A 21,199-nucleotide genomic window follows, 5' to 3' on the forward strand; every position below is an offset into this window, starting at 1 on the left:
GTCCAGTGTGACTAACATCAGGTCATTATGATTGAATGATGAAATGTCTAAATCCTGGATCTTAAGTAACAGATCCATAGAATCTCTGATGTAAGAATGAATGGTCAATACAAAAGGTTGTAAATAAAAATCAATATATTGAGACAGCGGTTCTAATAAAGAACCACAACAAGAAACTATGGGTCTGCCTGGGGGATTATTGCGAGATTTATGTATCTTAGGAAGAAATTTGATTATTGGCACCGAAGGATACTTACAATATAAGTATTTAAATTCTTTAGAAGATATAATACCATCGGTATTAGCTTGACAGAGTTTAGTATAGATGGTTCGTTGAAATTCACTAGTAGGGTCAGTTTCTAATAATTGATACACTGACATATCAGATAATTGACGCATAGCTTCAGTGTGATAAGTTACCGTGTCCATAATAACAACTCCTCCCCCTTTATCAGCTCTTAAAATTTTTATGGTACTGTCCTGAGTTAAAGTATTCAAAGCTAGTCTCTGTGCTCTTGTCAAGTTGTAATAATGTTTATGATTAACCATTTCCATTAATTCAACATCTCGCATAACTAATTTTTCAAACGCCCCTATCATGTTGTCAATAGGACCGGGCGGAAGCCACAAAGAAGGAACATGATGAGAGTCAGTGAAAGAGGGTTCCTCTTGAGATTGAGTTAAAGCTTGACCAAAAAACAATCTTAATTTCAATGATCTAAAGAATTTGTGTAACCAGGCTCGTGTATCATATGAATCATAATAGGTAAACGGAACAAATGATAAACCTAACTGTAATAATGATATTTCTGAAGGTGTTAACAATCTGGAAGAAATATTGAATACCAATGTTAACGCTTGTTCAGTTTCCGTGGTTTGAGTTTGTTTTGTATGCCGGAATCTGCATTGATACTGATCATATAAGGTTGCCAGAGGCTTTCCTCATTTTTGCTTTAAGGACTGAGAATTGGGGAAACTATTATCCTGAACTGCATTTTTGTTTTACTGAATTACCTGCTTTGGAGCAGGCAGTGCTGGCTCTGTGGAGAGCTCTGGTCTCAAGAGCAATTGGGACTAGAGTGAAAGAAAGTTTTGGACTTTATTTTGGACTGCTTTATTTTCTTGCCATTTTTTTACAGTATTTCCTTACTGCTGTGTGAAATCCTGACTAATGTGGAGAAAGTTTAAGGAATTACTTACCTGCATGAAAGATTAAGTAAAAAGAACTATTTCTATAATATACTGCCATTGTTGGAACTTTATTTTTCTTGGCTTTAATTTTGGATTACTGCTGGGAACCCAGTCCTGCAGGGTGACTCCATGCCGGGTCACATGCTGGTGTAGTGCTTATGTTAACCACTGGGATTGCTATAGAGTCCAGTCCTGGGCTATAGTAGTGGTGACAGCATGCGCACTCTGCCGGCCACATCCCGACAGATCAGGACTCAGGGAACACGGGATTAGAGTGTGCATGTGCGCTTAGCATATTATTATTATAGATTGACCTTGAACTGATTGAATTCACGAAACCCTAGCTGACAAACATTTACCCCTCACCAAACGAGGCAATAATGTTCCCGACTTATTACTATTTTTATACAATTGATACTGATAATATTTCACAGATTTAATAGCCCTTTGATGAAGAAGCTAATTCAATTGAAGCTGTATAGCTAATAACTGAGCAGAATTATCTTCTGTAGGACATCTGGCATGAATCCCTCTAATTTTAATTAACTGTTTTTCTAAACGTAATATAGCCCTATCACAAGCTTTCTTTTTTTGACTAGAATATGCAATTATTTCCCCCCTCAGTACTGCCTTTGGCATTTCCCAAAAAATTAGTTAAAAAGGGATGGTTAACAAGACTAAGAATGTTATAATGCCTCTGTATTGCTCCATGGTACAACCTCATCTGGAGTATTGCATTCAATTCTGGTCTCCTTATCTCATGAAAGATATAGTGGTGCTAGAAAAGGTTCAAAGAAGAGCGACCAAGATGGTAAAGGAGATGGAACTCCTCTCATATGAGGAAAGACTAAAACAATTAGGGCTCTTCAGCTTGGAAAAGAGATGGCTGAGGGGAGATTTGATTGAAGTCTAGAAAATCCTGGGTGGAGTAGAATGGGTACAAGTGGAATGATTTTTACCACCGTCAAAAATTACAAAGACTAGGGGACATTCGATGAAGTTACAGAGAAATACTTTTAAAACCAATAGGAGGAATTTTTTTTTTCACTCAGAGAATAGTTAAGCTCTGGAACACGTTGCCAGAGGTTGTGGTAAGAGCAGATAGCATAGCTGGTTTTAAGAAAGGTTTGGACAATTTCCTGGATGAAAAGTCCATAGTCTGTTATTGAGATAGACATGGGGGATTGATAGCATGGAATGTTGCTACTCTTTCGTTTTTGGCTAGGTACTAGTAACCTGAATTGGCCACCATTAAAATGGGCTACTGGTATAGATGGACCATTGGTCTGACCCAGTAAGGCTATTCTTATGGTTTTATGTTCTGTATGCTTCTCAACATTCATTCCAACCAGAACACCTGGCCTTGGTCACACACGCAGAACATAGATAACCACTATGTAAATACAGGTAGAGTTACCATATAGCTCCAGAAAAAGGAGGATACATTGAGACATCCAGGTTATACTTCCATTGCTTTCAGTGGAAGTAAAACCCAGATGTCTCAATCTGTCTTCTTAGTTCCATTTAGAGCAGGGGTGTCCAACCTTTTGGCTTCGCTGGGCCACATTGGCCGAATAAAATGTTTCTGGGGCTGGACAAAAATGCAAACGCTGCAGTAAGACAGAGGAAGGAGCCTGCAAGACAGTAAACACCCGGGGGCAACAGAGGAAAACACTGCATCGCCCTTGACCGGGGCCGCACAAAATACTTCACTGGGCCACATGGGGCCCTCAGGCTGCAGGTTGGACACCCCTGATTTAGAGCAATGGAAGTAAAACCTGGATGTCTTAATCCAGCCTCCTTTTTCTGGAGCCATATGGTAACCCTACTGGACCACAAACTAAAAGTACTAATATACACAAATTATGAAACTCTAAGATGCTAAACTTTACATGCAATACAACACCAGAGAAATAGAAAGAAATTAATCTGCCCTACATCCATCTTTGGCATTAACATAACATTCAACATTCTTCCATTTTTCTGTTTTCTTCTTAAAATCGATCTATTTTTCCATGTTTTACCTTCCCTTCCCATCTATCCATGTGTACCATCTTCCTCTTTCTTCTCATCTATCCATAAGAATTTTTCTTTCTCTCTTTCCTGCCACACCCATTGCTGTGCACCATCTCCTCCCTCTCTCTCCCCTTCCCCTTCATCCCTGTGCACCATCTCCTCACTCCCTCTCCCGTGGTCTGACATCTGTCTTCCCCCTTCCCCACCTCTTATGGTCTGGCTTATGGTATCAGGGTGCCTAAACCCTAGGCATATCTGCTGTTAGACCAGCTATCAACCTGGTTTCTATGGGCACCCAAATGTGGGAAGGGTGCAAGTAATTTTCTGTAATGTACATGCATAATTGGTAGCCCTAACCATGACCTGCCCCTGTCCCATCCCTTAAATTTAGGTACTATGCCTCTTGGATACACCCTTAAAGAATCTTGCTTAGGAGAATATTGACATTTATCCTAGGACAAGCAGGAAGCGTATTCTCACATGTGGGTGACGTCATTCACGGAGCCCGGTATGGACAGTGCTAAAACGTACTCTCATTTTAAGCTATCTAAGAAGCTTCGAGACTGCCCACACTGTGCATGTGCGAGTGTCTTCCTGCCCCACGCCAGCTCACGGTACCACAACTTGTTGTTTTCCGTGGAGCGAAGTTGTATCTGGACTTTGTAAAAATGAGTTGGGTTCCCGTTCTTTTTCAACTTAATTATTTTGTCCTTCGGGTTCTTATTTTTAATTTTAATAAGTATATTTGTTCTTTTCTGGTTCTTTTAGTTGATTTTTTTGTCAAATTTACTTGGGGGAATATTGACATTTCTACCCGAACAAAAGAAATGGATTAGAAAGCCAAACTGATAGCCCAAGCTCAAATGAAACTATGACTTTCAATAACAAATTAGTCATATATGAGAGGAAAAGAGATTTCAGAAACCTGCTCAGAAACTGATGAAAATATTAAAGATTTAAGTCTGAGACTTATCAGTTCCAGTTTTCAATCATTGATCTTGTAAATAAAAAAAACCCCTCTCATTATCTAACACCCTATTTTGTGTATACCAGTAATTTTTAAATAATTTTTCAAAAACCTATGAAACTGTCTTCATTCGCTACTATACATTCAATACATCTTTTTGTGTACTGTATAGTGAATGAAGATTTTCTGGAGTAAAATAAAAAACACATTGAATGTTAAATGATTCAAGATAACAGCTGACTAAGGAATAAAGAATGTTTGATAATATGAGAGGGAGGGAATGAGGACTGGAGGAGAGGAAGCATGCAGGAGAAAGATGTTGGATTTGTGGAAAGGAGGGAGAAATGGGTGTGGCAGTAGAAGGAGTGGGAGAGATGCACCCAGGATCTCTCTCTCTCTTTTTCCCCACTCCCGTCCCTTTGCAGCAAGGGAGGGAATGATAAAAGGACAGTGAGAGAGAGAGGGAGGCATATTGCCAATGGGGGTGGAGGAAAGGAAGATAAATTGGAGTCATGGAGGGACAGAGAGAGATGTTGGTTGGGGAAGGGAATGAGATCTGGAGAGGAAATGTGCAAGAGGCAGAAAGAAATAAATATTGGATGCACAGTCAGAAGGAAGTGCAACCAGAGACTCGTGAAATCTCCAAAGGTAGGAAAAATTTTTTCATTTTCAATTTAGTGATGGAAATGTGTCAGTTTTGAGAATTTATATCTGCTGTCTATATTTTTCACTATACAGTATTTGTCTATTTTTCTATAGTTGTTACTGAGGTGACATTGCATATTTTAAAGTCATCTGCCTTGACCTCTTTGAAACCCCCCCCCCCGAATATAAATGATAATTGTGGTTACCATTATGTATTAGGATTATATTGTGTGTATATGAAAAATGGATGGAAGAAATTGCATTACAAGTACAGTCAAACCTCAGTTTGCGAGTAATGCGGTTTGCGAGTGTTTTTGTAAGACGAGCAAAACACTCAAATCTTGCCTCACAAACCGAGCGTTAACTCGATTTGCGAGCCCCCACCCCCAAGAACCGTTATCACCCCCCCAGCTGCCCAAATCCATACTGCGATCGGGCACCAGCACACAGCACCAACCCATAGGACGTGCTGGTGTCCAAAGAGCCTTCCGCTGATTCTATTCTATTAGAATCTCAGAGAGAGCGGGAGCCAGAGGGCCTCGGCTTCAGAAAATTACTCAAAACTTACCTATTCAGCGAACAAGACCCTTAACCTTCCCCCCTCCTGCAATAACACCTCGCCCCTTGCACTGTTCTTCGCCTCCTTCATGAAATCTTCTCTCTTCCCTATCTTCTATCCTCTTCCTTCCTCATCTTTCAATTTCTGATAAAATGTTGTAAATCTGCATGTCAATGCGGATCCTAATCTAATTGATGTGAACCGCCTAGAACTCGCTGGGTATGGCGGTATACAAGAATAAAATTATTATTATTATTATTATTATTGAGCATGCGCAGATGCTCAAGGCCCAGCAGATTCAGCGGCAAGCGGCAGGCTCTTTGGGCACCAGCACATCCTGTGGGTTGGTGCTGCGTGCCGGTGCCCGATTGCAGTAAGGGTTTGGTTGGGTGGGTGGAGGCAATGCTGGTTCTTAGGGCTGGGGTGGAAGCGCGCCAGTGGTCTGGGAGGGGGGGTCTTTTGGGGATGTGGAACGAATCGAGCTAGTTTTCCTTACTTTCTATGGGGAAACGTGCTTTGATATACGAGCACTTTGGTTTACGAGCATGCTTCTGGAATGAAATATGCTCGCAAACCAAGATTCCACTGTACTATTATTATGGGGTGGGATCAGGGTCAGAATGGGTGGGGTACTCAGTTGATATTTATTAGACTTAGGGGGTACTTGGCTTGAAGAAGTTGAAAAACACTGATCTGGACAGTGGGCAGTACTGTAGTTCATATACTGCAAGTTTGGCCCTGAACTGGGGGCACAAAAGCAAAAAGTGTCTCAGGGTGCCACACCTACTTGAGCAGTCTTGCTTCTGGTCCTTTCATCTCTGAACTCCCCCCCCTACTAGTATTTTAATTTCTGCAGTGCAAATACATCAGTCTGACAGCTGGGGGGGGTTCTGAAATGATTATTGTTGGGTTTAATTCTCGAAATCTCAGGACAACGACATGGAGGCCTTGGAATTTGCCATGTTGTGTCACCCCCCCCTCCCCTCCCCTCCCCTCCCCCCGGTTGAAGGGTAACCTAGTAGCAGCCCTTGGTTCTAGAGAGGGAGGAAAACAGAAAGGGGGCGTTACCTACCTCGCTGTGGTCCGAGCAGCTGACTACTGCGCACGTGCAAGTGAGTGCTGCCGGGAGCTGTAGTCCTCAGACGGACAGATCGGGGAGGGGGGCTGCTTCTTTCTGCCTTAAAGAATGTGCACGGCGCTGCCATCTACATCCCCTCCACCCCCAACAAATGTAGTTTAATTTTCAGCCGCTTTTTCACGCACGTCGGACCCCTTCCCAGCGCCTGCCTTCTTTTATTTATTTTTTGCAGGCGAAGCTTCGCCCACTGGCCTGTGAGGCAAGAGCCGCGCGCGCGCAAGAGCGCGCCAGCGAAGCGACCCAGCTGCAACGAGAAGGCTTCTTGCAAGCCGTCGGTGCCATGGCCGCTGCCAGTGCTGCCGAGGTGAGTCAATTCTATGGAGTTTCTGAGAGAGGTGCAATAAATAAATACATATGTTTGTTATCTCTTTGGGAAAATGGATGCTGCAGTGTGAGGTTTGTCTGGGTTATTTTTTTTTTTTTTGCGCACTTAAAAACTGGATTGCTTCCTTTTCTCGAGCCTAGGGGCGTTTGGGATTTCCTCGAGCGCTTCGCGGCCACATTGGACGAACGAGAGAGGCCCGTCGGTGTGTACACGGAGCCTCGGAGCAATGCGGGGGTGTGAACCCTGACTTGAGGTTTACGGAGGATGCACGAGGTCGCGTTGTAGCTGACCTTGTTATAATTTCGACTCAAATGGCTTATTTGTTTTGGGGTTTTTTTTCCCCCCCCCCGGGGATTTGGATGTCGTTTTACGCCTTTCCAGATCTCGGCGTATGCCGAGTTGCATTCAAGGGCCCCAGGCATTCGGCTGAGGTTTTCACCGGAAGGTGTCAGAAATCACGAGGAGCATCTGTGGGAGAAGCGGGATTTGAACCCGGGCTTTCGCTCGCGCTCCGCTACTTTTGCAGCTTTGTTTTGTAGTTGGTGCTTCCTTTTTTTTTTTTCTTCTTCTTCTTCTTCTTCGGGTCAAATGCAGCGTTATCTTTTCGTCAGAAAAATGGTGTCGAGCAGATTGCAGAAACTCAAGTGTCGGAATGTGTAAAGAGGATGTCAAGCAGAGCCTCAGCTGTCCCTAAAGATTCTTGCTCTGGTGCATCTTGATTCCTGTCTTGATGTAGTAGAACAGATTGTAAAGCAACAGGGTCTAAAAGTAAACTTCCCCCCCCCCCTTTTATTGTCTCCCTTTCTGGGCATCTCTTCCCTCTCTGCCCGCCATTTGAGGTCAAAGGCTTGGGGGGTTATACATCTGCCTTGACTAGATTGCAATGGAATAATCACTCATAATAGATGGCAACATCAACACTTTCAATCCTGCATACTGATCTTGGTGACTTTTGGGCTCAGAATCGCTCGAGTTAAAAAAAATGATTTTCATTTGCCCCCGATTGTGTGTATTTGACTAGATCAGGGGTGTCCAACCTGCGGCCCAAGGGCCGCATGCGGCCCGGTGAAGTTTTTTGTGCGGCCCTGTTCGAGGGCGATGCAGTGTTTTCCTCTGCTGCCCCTGGGTGTTTACTGTCTTGCCGGCACCCTCTGTCTTGCTGCAGCGTTTGCGCATTTGTGTGGCCCCAGAAACATTTTTTTCGACCAATGCGGCCTAGGAAAGCCAAAAGGTTGGACACCCCTGGACTAGATTGTAAGCTCTTTTGAGCAGGGACTGTCTCTTCTACGTTTTGATGTATAACTAAAAAAAATGATAAGTAGTAGTAATGTTAAACAAGTCAATCCTCTGGTGTCTCGGGTACAAGCATATTGTCATAGGAGCCAACTTTTCAAAATGATTTGGGGTGTGTGCGCTAAATTCAACACAAGTGAATGCTGTCTGGTCAGAGTAATGGAGTTTGCTCAGTATTGGGGGTGCCTAACCTTTTCCTATCGTGTGTTGTCCCGGATGACGGGACATTCCAAAAATGTCGTTGCCATCGTATGTCCCATACTAGTAAAGAGCCAGGAACACAAAATATTTGAATTTACAGACTTATGACTTATTTACATTATGTTTACAATAGCCATAAATGATAACGGTGAATAATACAAAACTTTGCTAAAATAATTACGATTGGAACCAGCGTAATATAAAATGTATTACAATAGGAAAAGGTTAAGCATGCACAGCACCTAAAGAGCTGGCACCTAAGCTATCGGTCCTCAGTGGATAGAGAAATACTGGAATATGCTAAACAAAATCCAAAAATGTCAAATTTGTAATCTGTGACATTCTGTCAATGCTTTATGCAAGTGTTTGTCTTGACGAGTTCATAAATACCCAGATGAAACCAGGGGAAGGGTAAGCAGGGGTAGTGTGTGTTTATCTGTACTTATGGAAATGGCTCAAAATCAGAGCCTGAATTCTCTCTCCGAAGGAAGAATATGCCTGGAGTAATGTAATTTTATTTGTTATATACTGCTAATCCGTTAGGTTCGAAGCGGTTTACAGAAAATATACATTAAGGATGCAATAAGATAAGATAGGTACTTTGAAATTCCCTTACTGTCCCGAAGGCTCACAATCTAACTAAAGTACCTGAGAACAAACAAATTAGTAAATAATAGAGAGGTAAATAAAGATTGAGGAAAAAAATGAGATATGAAGCATCCTAACAAGAATACATTGAATTCTCAATACCATACTTTTAAAGCAAAATGTACAATCCAATGTAATGGAAAAAAAACAAAAACTAAATTAGATAAAAATGTAATTTTAAGAATTAAATAAAGTATAGAAATGTAAAAAGAAAAAATAAACATTAGAAGTAAGGAAAAAAAGGTAAAGGAAGGAATATGAATAGAATGGAATGAGAAACCGTTAAACAATAGAATTCTGAGGAAATTTAAATGAAAACTAAACAAATAGATAAAAAAGAAAAAGATATAATGTGCACAATGGAATAAAAATTAAGAAGGACTTAATTTCATTTCCATCGATCATCAATGTCATCATCCCTAGTGCTTTAGCCGTTTCAACCGGACAGCCGTTTCAACCGGACAACCGCCATCATCGGCCTCTGCACATCAGCCATGGGTCCACTTTTTCAAAGCAGTGAGAAACAACTCTCGATTTTCTGGCTTACTGTCCATTACACTCAACAGCTCTCAGATCTTCCGGCTCCAATTTTCCGCTCCTTGGTCCGGACTATGCAACTCACTCAGCCAGCCCTCACACTTGATGGCATCGTCCCTCACAACAGCACTCCAAGCCGGCTGCGGGACATCAGGCGCAGTGAGACTCCAGGCATGATGAAAAGCCAATCTCCGGACCTCCCGTCCTGCTGATGTCGCACTGCCAGTAGGAAATCTGAAGCTGCATCGCTGCAGGAAGCCGGAGTCCACGCCGATCACCTCAGACATGGCACATCCGCCTCCACTCGACGACTCAGTCACCCTCTGTCGACTTCGGCAACGCTCCCCCTCCGGCTCTCCACCATCAGCCCTACTCGCCATGGATAGGAAGGGGTGATATGTTCCCATTTCTTTAATCCATAAATAAGGCGGACAGCCGTGTTCTGGACCACCCTTAGAACAAGATCTACTGATCATTATGGAGGGCTTCAGTGCAAAGATAGATACACCTGAAGGTGCAGTGGTTGGAAAGCATGGCATAGGAGAAAGAAATGAAGCTGGCGAAAACTTAATACAGTTTTGCAAAATGAACCAACTGTCAATCATGAATATGCATTTCCAACGCCACAGATGTCACCGGTACACATGGTCTCTCCAAATGGCATGTATCGAAGTCAAATTGACTACATCTGCATAGGACAGAGATGGAAATCTGCAGTTTTGACTGCAAGGACTAAACCAGGAACTGATTGTGGAAGTGATCACATGCAAGATCAATGTAAAGCTTTGCAAGAAGAAGATCATTAGAGACCTTCCAAAATATGACATTGAAAATATTCCATCGGATAAAATTTAGAAAACAGATTTGTCTTTCTTGATATAGGAGATAGAGAGCCCGAAGAGTTATGGAATAACATCAAAACCATAATTGGTGATGAAACTAAAAAAAACATTCCAGAAGAGAAAGAAAGCCAAGAAATTGCCTTGGATCTCAAAAGAAATCGGAAAAGTAGCAGAATAAAGAAGAAAAGCAAACTTTCTGGTGATAGAGAAAAAGTATCGCAAATGAAATAAGTGTTTCAATGTCAAGTTTGGCAAGACAAAGAACGATGCCTAAAAATTTGTCAGAAAATTGAATTGGAATATATAAACAGAAAAACCAAATTAGCATATTTGGATGTTAAAGAGATTGCAGCAGAAATGCCAACCTCAATTGGAGATGTTTAAAAATATAAACGGAATGATATTGAATGATCCAAAAAAACCATTAAAAAGAGATGGAAAGAATATACAGAAAATGTATACAAAAAAAAGGCAATAAAGATAACATTGGGGAAATTGAATTGGACACTGACGCCGAAGAAGAACCAAATATTTGAACAAGTCACCTTGTATAGACGATATTCCAATTGAATTAAAGGCTCAGAATGTGCTATCATGGTCCTTTATCAACAGATTTGGAAGTAAAAAACATGGCCAACCGACTGGAGAAGATCACTGTACATAGGAGGGGGCCGCTGAAAATTTCTTGACCCAACCAAGAAGAGAATGATGTGGAACCATGAAACTTACAAGTTATTCCATACTTTTTGCTTCAATTTCATATCATTGAAGTGAAAAAGGTCCAGAAAAGTGTGGAAAAACTTGTAAGTTTCATAACTCCACATCATTTTCTTTTTGGTTGGGCCAAGAACTTTTCAGCGACCCCTCGTACTTATATCAAAGAAAGCGATGCCAAGGGCTGTAACAACTGCAGAATGATTGCATTAATTCTATATGCCAGCAAAATATTGTTGAAAATAATATAACGAAGGCTACAATCATACATTGAGCAAGAACTACCCAAAGTTCAGGCTTGTTTCAGAAAAGGTTGAGGAACAAGAGACATTATTGCCAATGTTAGATGGCTATTGGAGAAGAGCAAAAAATACCAAAAGCTCCTACACTTGCTTCATCAACTACAGTACAGCTTTTGACGATGTGAATCGTGATAAAGTATGGAGAACGCTAGCACAAATGGGATAAGTCTTTATGAAAATCAAGAAGCTGCAGTGAGAACTGAATATGCAACACTGATTGATTGGTTTCCAATAAAATGTGGTGTCGGGCAAGGATGTATCTTGTCACCTTACGTGTTCAACCTTTACGACAAAGCCGTCTTCAGAAAAACAAATTTGGAAGAAGGGAGCTTCTGTTTCAAAGTTGGTGGCTGAAATAGAAACATCCTGTGCTATGCAGATGATACAACGCTCATCACCAAAGAAGACATGCTGTATCTTCTGAGAAAAGTCAAAGCCGAAACTCAACATGGAATTAGAAATGAACATAAATTAAACAAAGATCATGACCATGGAAAATGATGAAGATTTTGAGCTTGAAGGCAATAGAATAGAAGTTGTAAAGGATGTCAGTCTCTTGGGCTCTTTGTAAACAAAGATGCAACTAGCAGGGAAGAAATACTCCACAGAATAGCACTTGGTTGCTCTTAAGCGAAGGCACTCAACAAAGTATTCAAAGGCAAGGAAATAACACTCCAAATGAAGATCAGACTTGTCCATACACACACATTTTCTCAGTGGTCAATTACGGATGCGAAAGTTGGACACTGGAAACCAGACAGAAAGAAGATTGACTCATTTGAGCTTTGGTGTTGAAAAAGGATTTTATGCATGCCGTAGACTGCCAGAAGAACTAACAAATCTATTCTGGAAGAGCTCAAACCGGCTAGATCACTTGAAGCCCAAATGATGAAGTTATGACTCTTATTTTGGTCACATCATCCGAAGAGAGAGATCACTGGAGAAAGACATCATGTTTGGGAAGATCGAAGGAACCATGCGAAGAGGGTGACCTACAATCACATGATTGGACAAATTGAAAACAACCATGAGGATGATGCTGGAGGACCTTACTGGACTAGTACAAAACAGAGAATGACACGGTGAAAAAATTGGTCCCCGTCACCGCCCCGTCCCCGTCTCACCATCCCCGTCACCGCCCCGTCCCCGTCTCACCATCCTCGTCACCGCCACTGCCACCCCATTCACCGCCCCGTCACCGCCACTGCAATCCCATTCACTTTTCTTTATTTACGTATAAAGGAAACATTCTTTAAAACTTTAAAACTTAGTTAAATATTAGTTAATAACTATACAAAAACAAAACACGCAGAGAAAAAATTAATTAATATAAATTCCCTGACTTCCCTGCACTGTCCCCCCTTGAAGGTCTGTCCCCATCCTGAAAGCCTGATGCCCCCCCCCGACGTCCGATACATCCCTCCCCCCGAAGGACCGCCGACTCCCCAACAATATCGGGCCAGGAGGGAGCCCAAATCCTCCTGGCCACGGCGACCCCCTAACCCCACCCCGCACTACATTACGGGCAGGAGGGATCCCAGGCCCTCCTGCCCTCGACGCAAACCCTCCTCCCCCCAACGACCGCCCCCCCCAAGAACCTCCGACCGCCCCCCCAGCCGACCCGCGATCCCCCTGGCGACCCCCACGACCCCCCCACCCCCCTTCCCCGTACCTTTGGTAGTTGGCCGGACAGACGGGAGCCAAACCCGCCTGTCCGGCAGGCAGCCAACGAAGGAATGAGGCCGGATTGGCCCATCCATCCTAAAGCTCCGCCTACTGGTGGGGCCTAAGGCGCGTGGGCCAATCAGAATAGGCCCTGGAGCCTTAGGTCCCACCTGGGGGCGCGGCCTGAGGCACATGGTCGGGTTGGGCCCATGTGCCTCAGGCCGCGCCCCCAGGTGGGACCTAAGGCTCCAGGGCCTATTCTGATTGGCCCACGCGCCTTAGGCCCCACCAGTAGGCGGAGCTTTAGGATGGATGGGCCAATCCGGCCTCATTCCTTCGTTGGCTGCCTGCCGGACAGGCGGGTTTGGCTCCCGTCTGTCCGGCCAACTACCAAAGGTACGGGGAAGGGGGGTGGGGGGGTCGTGGGGGTCGCCAGGGGGATCGCGGGTCGGCTGGGGGGGCGGTCGGAGGTTCTTGGGGGGGGCGGTCGTTGGGGGGGAGGGGGGTTTGCGTCGAGGGCAGGAGGGCCTGGGATCCCTCCTGCCCGTAATGTAGTGCGGGGTGGGGTTAGGGGGTCGCCGTGGCCAGGAGGGTTTGGGCTCCCTTCTGGCCCGATATTGTCGGGAAGTCGGCGGTCCTTCGGGGTGGGGGTGCGAGTGGTCCTGCCGGGGGGGGGGGATGTATCGGACGTCGGGGAGTCGGCCGGGCAAGAGGGCTTGGGCTCCCTCTTGCTCCGATCGCGGGTGCGGGTGGGAGCGCGTGCGAGCGGTCGTTCGGGGTGGGGGTGCGAGCGGTCCTGCTGGGGGGGTGAATCGGGCGTCGGGCGGGGTGGGAACTATGTTTTAAAACTTTTGTATACCATGCGTGAAAATACGGTAAATAGCGGTTCCTAGAAGGGGGTACATTGGCCCGCGGGGACAAACCTGTTCACCGTTTCCGCGGTCGGTGAATGGCCTTGTCCCCGTCACCGCAGCGACTGCTAGTTTTCTTCCCCGTTTTCGGCGGTGACCCGCGGCTTAAATGCGGTGGCCGCGGGTAAACCGTCACCGTGTCATTCTCTAGTACAAAACCAGCTGCAATACTACTTTATTCTAAAGCAACAGAAGAAGAAAAATTTCTACCTTTTATCATCTCTGGTTTCTGTTTTCCTCATCTTCTCTTCACTCTCCATTTCATCCAGTGTCTCTGCCCTCTTTCTCTGTCCCTTTCATTTTTCTCTTTCTGTCTCTACTCCCTCCCCCATGCTCTGGCATCTCTCCCTTCCTTTTCTCCTTCTCATCCCATGGTCTGACATCTGCTTCCCTTCCCCCATGCCCTGGGATCTCTCTCCTCCTTCAATCTCTCCCTCCATGCTCTGGCATCTCCTTTCCTTCCTTTCCCTCCCTCCCTGATGGTCTGGCGTCTCAATCTCCTTCCCTCCCCCCCATGCCCTGGCATCTTTCTCCTCTCCCTCCCTTCCATCTATTTCTCCCTCACCCTCCATGCTCTGGTATCTCCTTTCCTTTCCCTTCCTCCTCTCTGGACTGGCATTTATGTCGCCATCCCTCTTCCTCTCCAGTCGAATGCAGCATTTCTTTACCCCCTCCCTCCTTTTGTCACTGTGCATTCGGCAGCGCAACGTTTGCAATTCGCTGCTATGGTTGGTGTCTAGCCTTCCTCTCTGCTGGGTCCTACCTTTGCAGAAACAGGAAGTAGGCAGGACCTAGCAGCGAACTGTGAACTGGAGGAGGGACTGGTCTTCCTTCCCTGTGGTCTTTCATCCCTCCCTCTTGCTTCTCTTCTCTTTATGCGATCAGGCACTGCTCCCTCACACTCTTCCACCACCACTCCATCCTTCTGTCAAACTCATAAGATCGCCCATCAACAAGCCCACAGCTTTCCTTCTCCTTTCTGTCCAACACAAGTTTTGCCATGATGCAGCCCAAATTACCACCCAAAAATCTAAAACCAGTCTGGTTCAGAAAATTACTCAAGACACAATTATTTGTAGACGCCTTTTTCTAGCCAATAATTTTCTTCTCTGGCATAGTTGATGAATTATTCATGATTTTTTATATCAGCCTTGGTATTAGTTTGCAGATATGATCTCTAAGGATTGCTTGTATGTTTGTTTTATTATATGTTTTATAATTTTATTTGTGTAAATTATATAAACTGTTTAGTTCTAAATGGTATAGAAATTTTTAAAGTAAATAAATAAAAATCCGCAACCCACAGCTACTCAAAATTTCTCGCAACCAGTGCAATAAAACCGCAGACCTGGTAACTATGCTTCTCTTCTCTGATGCCGATGCTGCCCCCCCCCCCCCCCCATCCTTGTAGCTGGCCTATGAAGCCTATGGAACCAGCAGTAGTGTCAGGAGGAGGAGGGAAGTGTTCAAGCTTAACTTATAGGCCAGTGACATCATGGAGAATTGGAGTGAGGGGAAGGATTGGAGTGTTAAGAGAACAGGGACCTGGAAACCTTTTTGAACTTAATCTTTTCCTCAGTACAGCAGAAAACTAGGATTTTGGGGCAGGCCCCATTTGCTTACTGCATCTGAAAGTAATCTTTTTTTTTTTTTTTTCCTTTTCTTTAACATGTGCACTAAGAAACCCTGGGCTGGGCTTCAGTGTAGAACCCCAATGCACACTTTCTGCATCAGCCACTTTCTGTGGTTATTAAGCTTATGCCGGGAACTGTGCCCCACAGGGGAAACTGGAGGAACAAGAAAAATAACAGGAGTTTGGGCTTGGGATCTTATGCCTAGTGCAGGGGTGCCCAAAAGGTCGATCATGATCGACCAGTAGATCACAAAGGCAAAGCGAGTTGATTGCGGAGTGATCTGACAGGGGAACCTCCACAATGTCCGTGTCGGCTACCACCGGTAGCAAAGAAGAGGACAATAGAAAGTAATATAAACGGGTATAGAGATTGTGAGGATTAGAGAAAAAGGTATAAGTGTGTTCCGTAGGGTGCAGCAAACGCCAGATATCCAAAAGGCCAAGTTATTTGATCAGAAAGTTTACCCCTTTACCGCTGTGACCTCTGGAAAAGCTCTGTGGGGGAGCACAGTCCTGAGTGGGATCAGCTGTGATATTAAAATCCCCGCCCAGAATGATTTGGTAGCCCGGGTACTGTGTCAGCCTGGCCAGCAGCCCCGAAAAGAAACAATGGGTGTAACTATTAGGGGCGTACACATTGCACAGCAACAGCTTTTGTCCCCAAAGCTCCCCAAGGACCAGCACAAATCTACCCTCTTTATCTTGAAGGACTTCATGCATGTGAAAGGGTAGCTTTCTGTGGACCAAAATAGCCACCCCATGTTGACAGCTACTATAAGAGGAGAAATACACCTCTCCAACCCAATCCCTTCTCAGTTTCTCATGTTCTACTGTGTTGAGGTGCGTTTCTTGTAGGAAGGCAATATCAACCTTACGAATCCATGTCAATATCTTCTTTTGTTTGGTAGGGGAATGGATCCCATCCACATTAAGTGTGGAAAGTTTTAATTTAACCATACTCTACTTGTCCATCAATGTAAATGAAAAACCACTTCCGTCCCATATGTGGTGGGAAAAGGATCCCCCCAACCAGGTCCCCCCTCCAGTCAAATAGGGAAGAAGGCACCCCAGAAAACTCTGAAGTCTGCAAATTAGTGTACCATGCAAAGTGCTGCCCCCCACTCTCAAGCCGCCACACTCGCACCCCACACACACTCCCCCAGCCATATGTCCCCCACGTACTCCTCACCCGACACTTGCCTCCCTCCCGCTCCTGACAAATACACCCCCCAAAAACCCATCCATTATGCAGACCCCAATCTACCCCTCAAACTGAAACACAGCTAGAAACCCCCCAACCCCCCCCCAATCAAAATGAAGTACAGGCAAGGTGTCCCAACTTGTCAGCAAACAATAATAATATCACTCAGAAGAGAGGCCTGCATGAGGAACCAAGAGAGAAAAGGACCCTCCAGTCACACCTGCCACATCCACTCGAAGAGCCAAGACATCTGATGTGAGGAGGCCAGTCACCACAAAGGCAGCCAGAATAAGAGGGGCCCAAGCCTGATGAGGAATGCCCACAGCACCCATCCCTGAAAGGTGCCATAGCCAAGGGCTACATGGAATTATGTGTCCAATGAGCTGGGCTCTAGCAAAAGTGCTTTCTAGGTCCCTCAGCCCGTCTGCAGGGTAAGCTCACCCACCACAACCCTTAGGCTCTGCGAGGCCACCCCACTCATGGCGCAGGTAGTTTGTCCAGGAAGGATCGGAGGTCCGCTGGGGTGTCCAAAGTAACTGTTCGCAGGGTTATTGAAGGATGAATTTGATCCCCTCGGGAGTGCAGCTGGGTACAGTACGGGGCAAGGGCTCAGCGCTGTTCCGACAGCTGGGCTGAAAAATCCTGGAAAAGCAATAACTTATTTTCCTGGTAATCCAAAGTGCAGGGTTGTCTATAAGCCTCCAGGATTTTTGCCTTGGTAGCATAATTGAGGAAACGGGCTATTACCGGCTGCGGCCGGGCGCCCTCCATACGTGAGGCCCCAATGCGATGGGCCCTCTCCAAGTGCATCAGGCCCAGAGAGGTTGCCACTCCCAGAGTCTGTGGCAGCCAGTTTGCCACCAGATCTCCCAGCTCCACATCCTTCACTGTCTCTGGCAATCCTATTAGCCGATGATTATTGCAGCGACCACGGTTTTATGCGTCTTCCGCCCTTTCCGTCAGGTTTTAACTTGGCTCTCTAACGTGGCAATGCGCTGTTCCTCCGTCTCCGCCCAATCTTCTTGCACCGATATCCTCTCCTTAGCCTGCTGGATAAGCGCTGCATGGCCAGCGATGCTGTCCTTGACTTCTTTGAGCCCTGCATGGAGCTTGGACAGCTTTTGATCCATCAGGGTAGACAGATGGTGGACAGAGACCTGCATGTCATCTGCGTGTTGGGGCGTGTCACTAGGTGTTGGGATGGTAGCTGCCATCATGGAGGTCTTGACAGATTTTTCTTTACCAGGCTGTGCCATTTTTATGGGCATAACTGCTGGACTGCTGCGAAGTAAGCTCCGGCAGACCTCTTGGGAGAAAGCCGTTGCAGATCGAGAGACGATGGGGCTTCAATAGCGTGGTATATTTGCTGACAAGCGCTATGTGGGGGGTTTTTGTGGAGGAACAACGGAGCTCGTGCAAGAGACGTCCGGTCAGAGCGCTGTCATCACGTGACCCCCTCCCCCCGAGGCTGTGGCTGTAATCACTGTGCCACACACTCCCAAGTCAAGTGCTATGGAATTTCTGGGTGGACAATTTTCAGTCTAGTTTCTTATTATGCATTTCGGAAACTAGTAGAAAGGATTCTTTTTATAAAATACAGTGCCAATATTTAGAATTCTTTTTTCTGTAGATTGTTCTTGTGTTGTTGCTGTTTTTTATGTACTCTTTATAATGTTATGTATTTTGTACTTCTTAACTTTATCAGTGGCGGTATATCAAGTTGAATTAATCCAGTCCACACAAGTGGGGTTCATTATCTTTGATGATACCTGCATTGAGCTCTTTGGGTACCATGTATAAACCAAGATTTGGGGAGGTGTATATTCCCATCTATTCACCTCCCCTCCTGGACCCACTGTGAACCTCCACAAATTCTCTACCAATATATTTAAGGAAAGAAAATGATATTGAGAAATTTAAGATTAACTTAAAAACATTTCTTTTTAAAGATGCATTTGATTAACAAGTTCTTCCCTTGAATTTAATAATGCTGCTGTCGACAATTCTTTGAACTCCTATCCTTATGTTTTTCCCTACCTACTTTTCTATTATAAATTGTATTTCATTTCCCCTTTTTCCCTTCGTTCATGTTTGTTTTTATTTAATGGTTATATATTAATTAATGTTTTATTGTTAATTTTAAAAATGTAATTTTATCTTATAGTTGTAATTTAAATATTTTCTTTTATGTATGTACATCGCTTTGAAGCAAGATTAAGCGATTAATCAAAAAATTTTAATAAACTTGAAACTTGAAACCTTCAGTACTGTCCTGGTGGTCTGTTGTTGCGGGGAGCCGGAGCTACCGAGCCCTCCTTCCCTCCCTCACGATGACTGCTGAGTCTGTGAGGTTGCCACAGGAACTTTTGGCAGCCCTTTTTTTTTTTTTTTACTGGAGACTACCGGGCAGGAGCATAGAAGGATCGCTCCTGCCCCATCTCACCTCTAGATCATCAGGGACCAAATGCCTGCAGGGGAGGGGTTGGGCTGGATAGTTGCAGAGGCAGTCACTATGAGGGAGGGATGGATTGGTAGCTCCAGCTCCCCATACCACTGGACCACTAGGGCAGTACTGGAGGCAACAGCTCAACCCATTAGGCCACTCCTCACCTTAAACTCTTATGTAATGTAATGTTAGAGATTGGAATGAGGAAACTAACCAGGCCTGTTTATTACTTTCCCTTTCCTATCATTATTGGAGTTCCTTTTCCCAATTTGAGTGATTTTATGTTGCCATTTTATTTTTGTGAACTGTGCTGTTATTGCTTAAGGAAGGGCAGTATATGAAATAAAACTAAACCATAAACCATTACTCCCAGTGTCTTACACATTTTATTATTTCATGTTTATTAAAATTTGATGCAAACGCTTATAACGTAGTTTCAAAGCGAATTACAAATATAAAAAGGGGTAACAGGAACATTTTCACACAGATGTTAACAAAAATAGACAGACTTACAGACATGGGAGAGGGGGTGGAACTCCAAAATTTGTAGAAAAAGATAACAACGAAGGGTCACGAAATAGGGAGGGGCTAAAAGCAGAAGCAAAATTGTTTAAAAGCAAAAAGACCTACAAAAATAAAATTGTTTGAATTTTCGAAAGCATCTTTAAAAAGAAACATTAAAAAAAAAAAAAAAAAAAACACTTTTAAACTTATCTAGAGCGGGATTCTCCTCTAATATATCCAGGCAAAGAATTCCATAATTGAGGCGCAGCTACCGAAAACATTTCTGCTCGCCTCGTGCCGATAACTTTAAGAGATGGTACTGAGAGAAAAGGTTTTGATCAGAGGACCGCAGAGTTCTGAATGGAGAATAAAGGATCGGTAACCTGTCCAAAAAAGTAGGGAGATTAGATTGGCGGATCTTAAATGCTATTGGGGTATTGGCAACCAATGATCATTTTTTTAAAAGAGCTGTGTCCTTAGCTTTTTTTTCTCTTATCCTGGGTCCTTTTTGTTTTCTGAGCATCAAATGGGGCACATGTTCAGTTACTTTGAGAGACGAGATTTCTTGGGGAGGGAGTAGGACAGATACCACCAGGCAGTGCTTAGAGAGGCTGCTGGGGGTTGGGTGTCCGGGTTCTATGCCTTGGTAAGTTACTAACCTTGATTTTCTGAAGGTGGGCAGATTTGATTAAAAAAGTGAACAAATTTTAAAAAGTGTGGAGGGAATAGCCTAATAGAGCAGCAGGCTGAGAACCAGGGGATTCTTGTTCAAATCCCTCAGCTTCTTGTAATCTTGAGAAAGTCACTTATCAAATGGTTCATAGACAACTGAGCGCAAGACAAAGGCGCGCGCCGAAGAAAATTACAGTTTTTAGGGGCTCCGACGGGGGTTTTTGTTGGGGAGCCCCCCCCCCCCCAGTTTACTTAATAGAGATTGCGCCGGCGTTGTGGGGGGTTTGGGGGGTTGTAACCCTCCACATTTTACTGTAAACTTAACTTTTTTCCCTAAAAACAGGGAAAAAGTGAAGTTTTCAGTAAAATGTGGGGGGGTTACAACCCCCCACACCCCCCACAACGCGGCGCGATCTCTATTAAGTAAAGTGGGGGGGGGTTCCCCCTCACGCCCCCCCCGGTCGGAGCTGTAAAAACTGTAATTTTCTGCGGCGTGCGCCTCCGCGCTGCGCTCAATTGTCTGCGCGCGCCTTTGTCCCGGCGCGCTTTTGACCTGACACCATATCAAATACATGAACTTTCCCCCATTGCCTTCGGTGCAAACTTAGTTTACGAGGCCTCCCAGGGACAGAAAAATACCTGCTCTCCTTGAATGTATCACTTTTAATGGTTTTACATATGGTATATCAAAAATAAAGCATGTGAACAAAATGACCGCTTAGTATAATGCGTTGTTTACAAGTCTGCTTTTGCTGATAGTGCTGCTTTAAAGTATGGGGGAATTGGATG

At 44.5% G+C, this 21,199-nt stretch overlaps 1 protein-coding gene across 7 annotated transcripts in view; it reads left to right on the top strand.

The window, feature by feature from the left end:
* Positions 1 to 6,535: 6,535 nt before the first annotated feature.
* LOC117354438 (trichohyalin-like) overlaps positions 6,536 to 21,199 on the top strand; it is a 72,905-nt gene continuing 58,241 nt past the window's right edge. For 4 of the 7 annotated variants that reach the window (XM_033931976.1, XM_033931981.1, XM_033931978.1 and 1 more), the window contains exon 1: positions 6,536 to 6,820. In XM_033931976.1, the coding sequence (XP_033787867.1) occupies positions 6,797 to 6,820 (24 nt within the window). In that variant the 5' untranslated portion in view covers positions 6,536 to 6,796. The remainder of the gene's footprint in view (positions 6,821 to 21,199) is intronic. The other 3 variants (XM_033931977.1, XM_033931983.1, XM_033931982.1) reach the window with 1 other exon arrangement.

The sequence above is a fragment of the Geotrypetes seraphini genome, chromosome 2 (genome assembly GCF_902459505.1).
Source record: "Geotrypetes seraphini chromosome 2, aGeoSer1.1, whole genome shotgun sequence".
In the NCBI taxonomy this organism is placed as follows: Eukaryota; Metazoa; Chordata; class Amphibia; order Gymnophiona; family Dermophiidae; genus Geotrypetes; species Geotrypetes seraphini.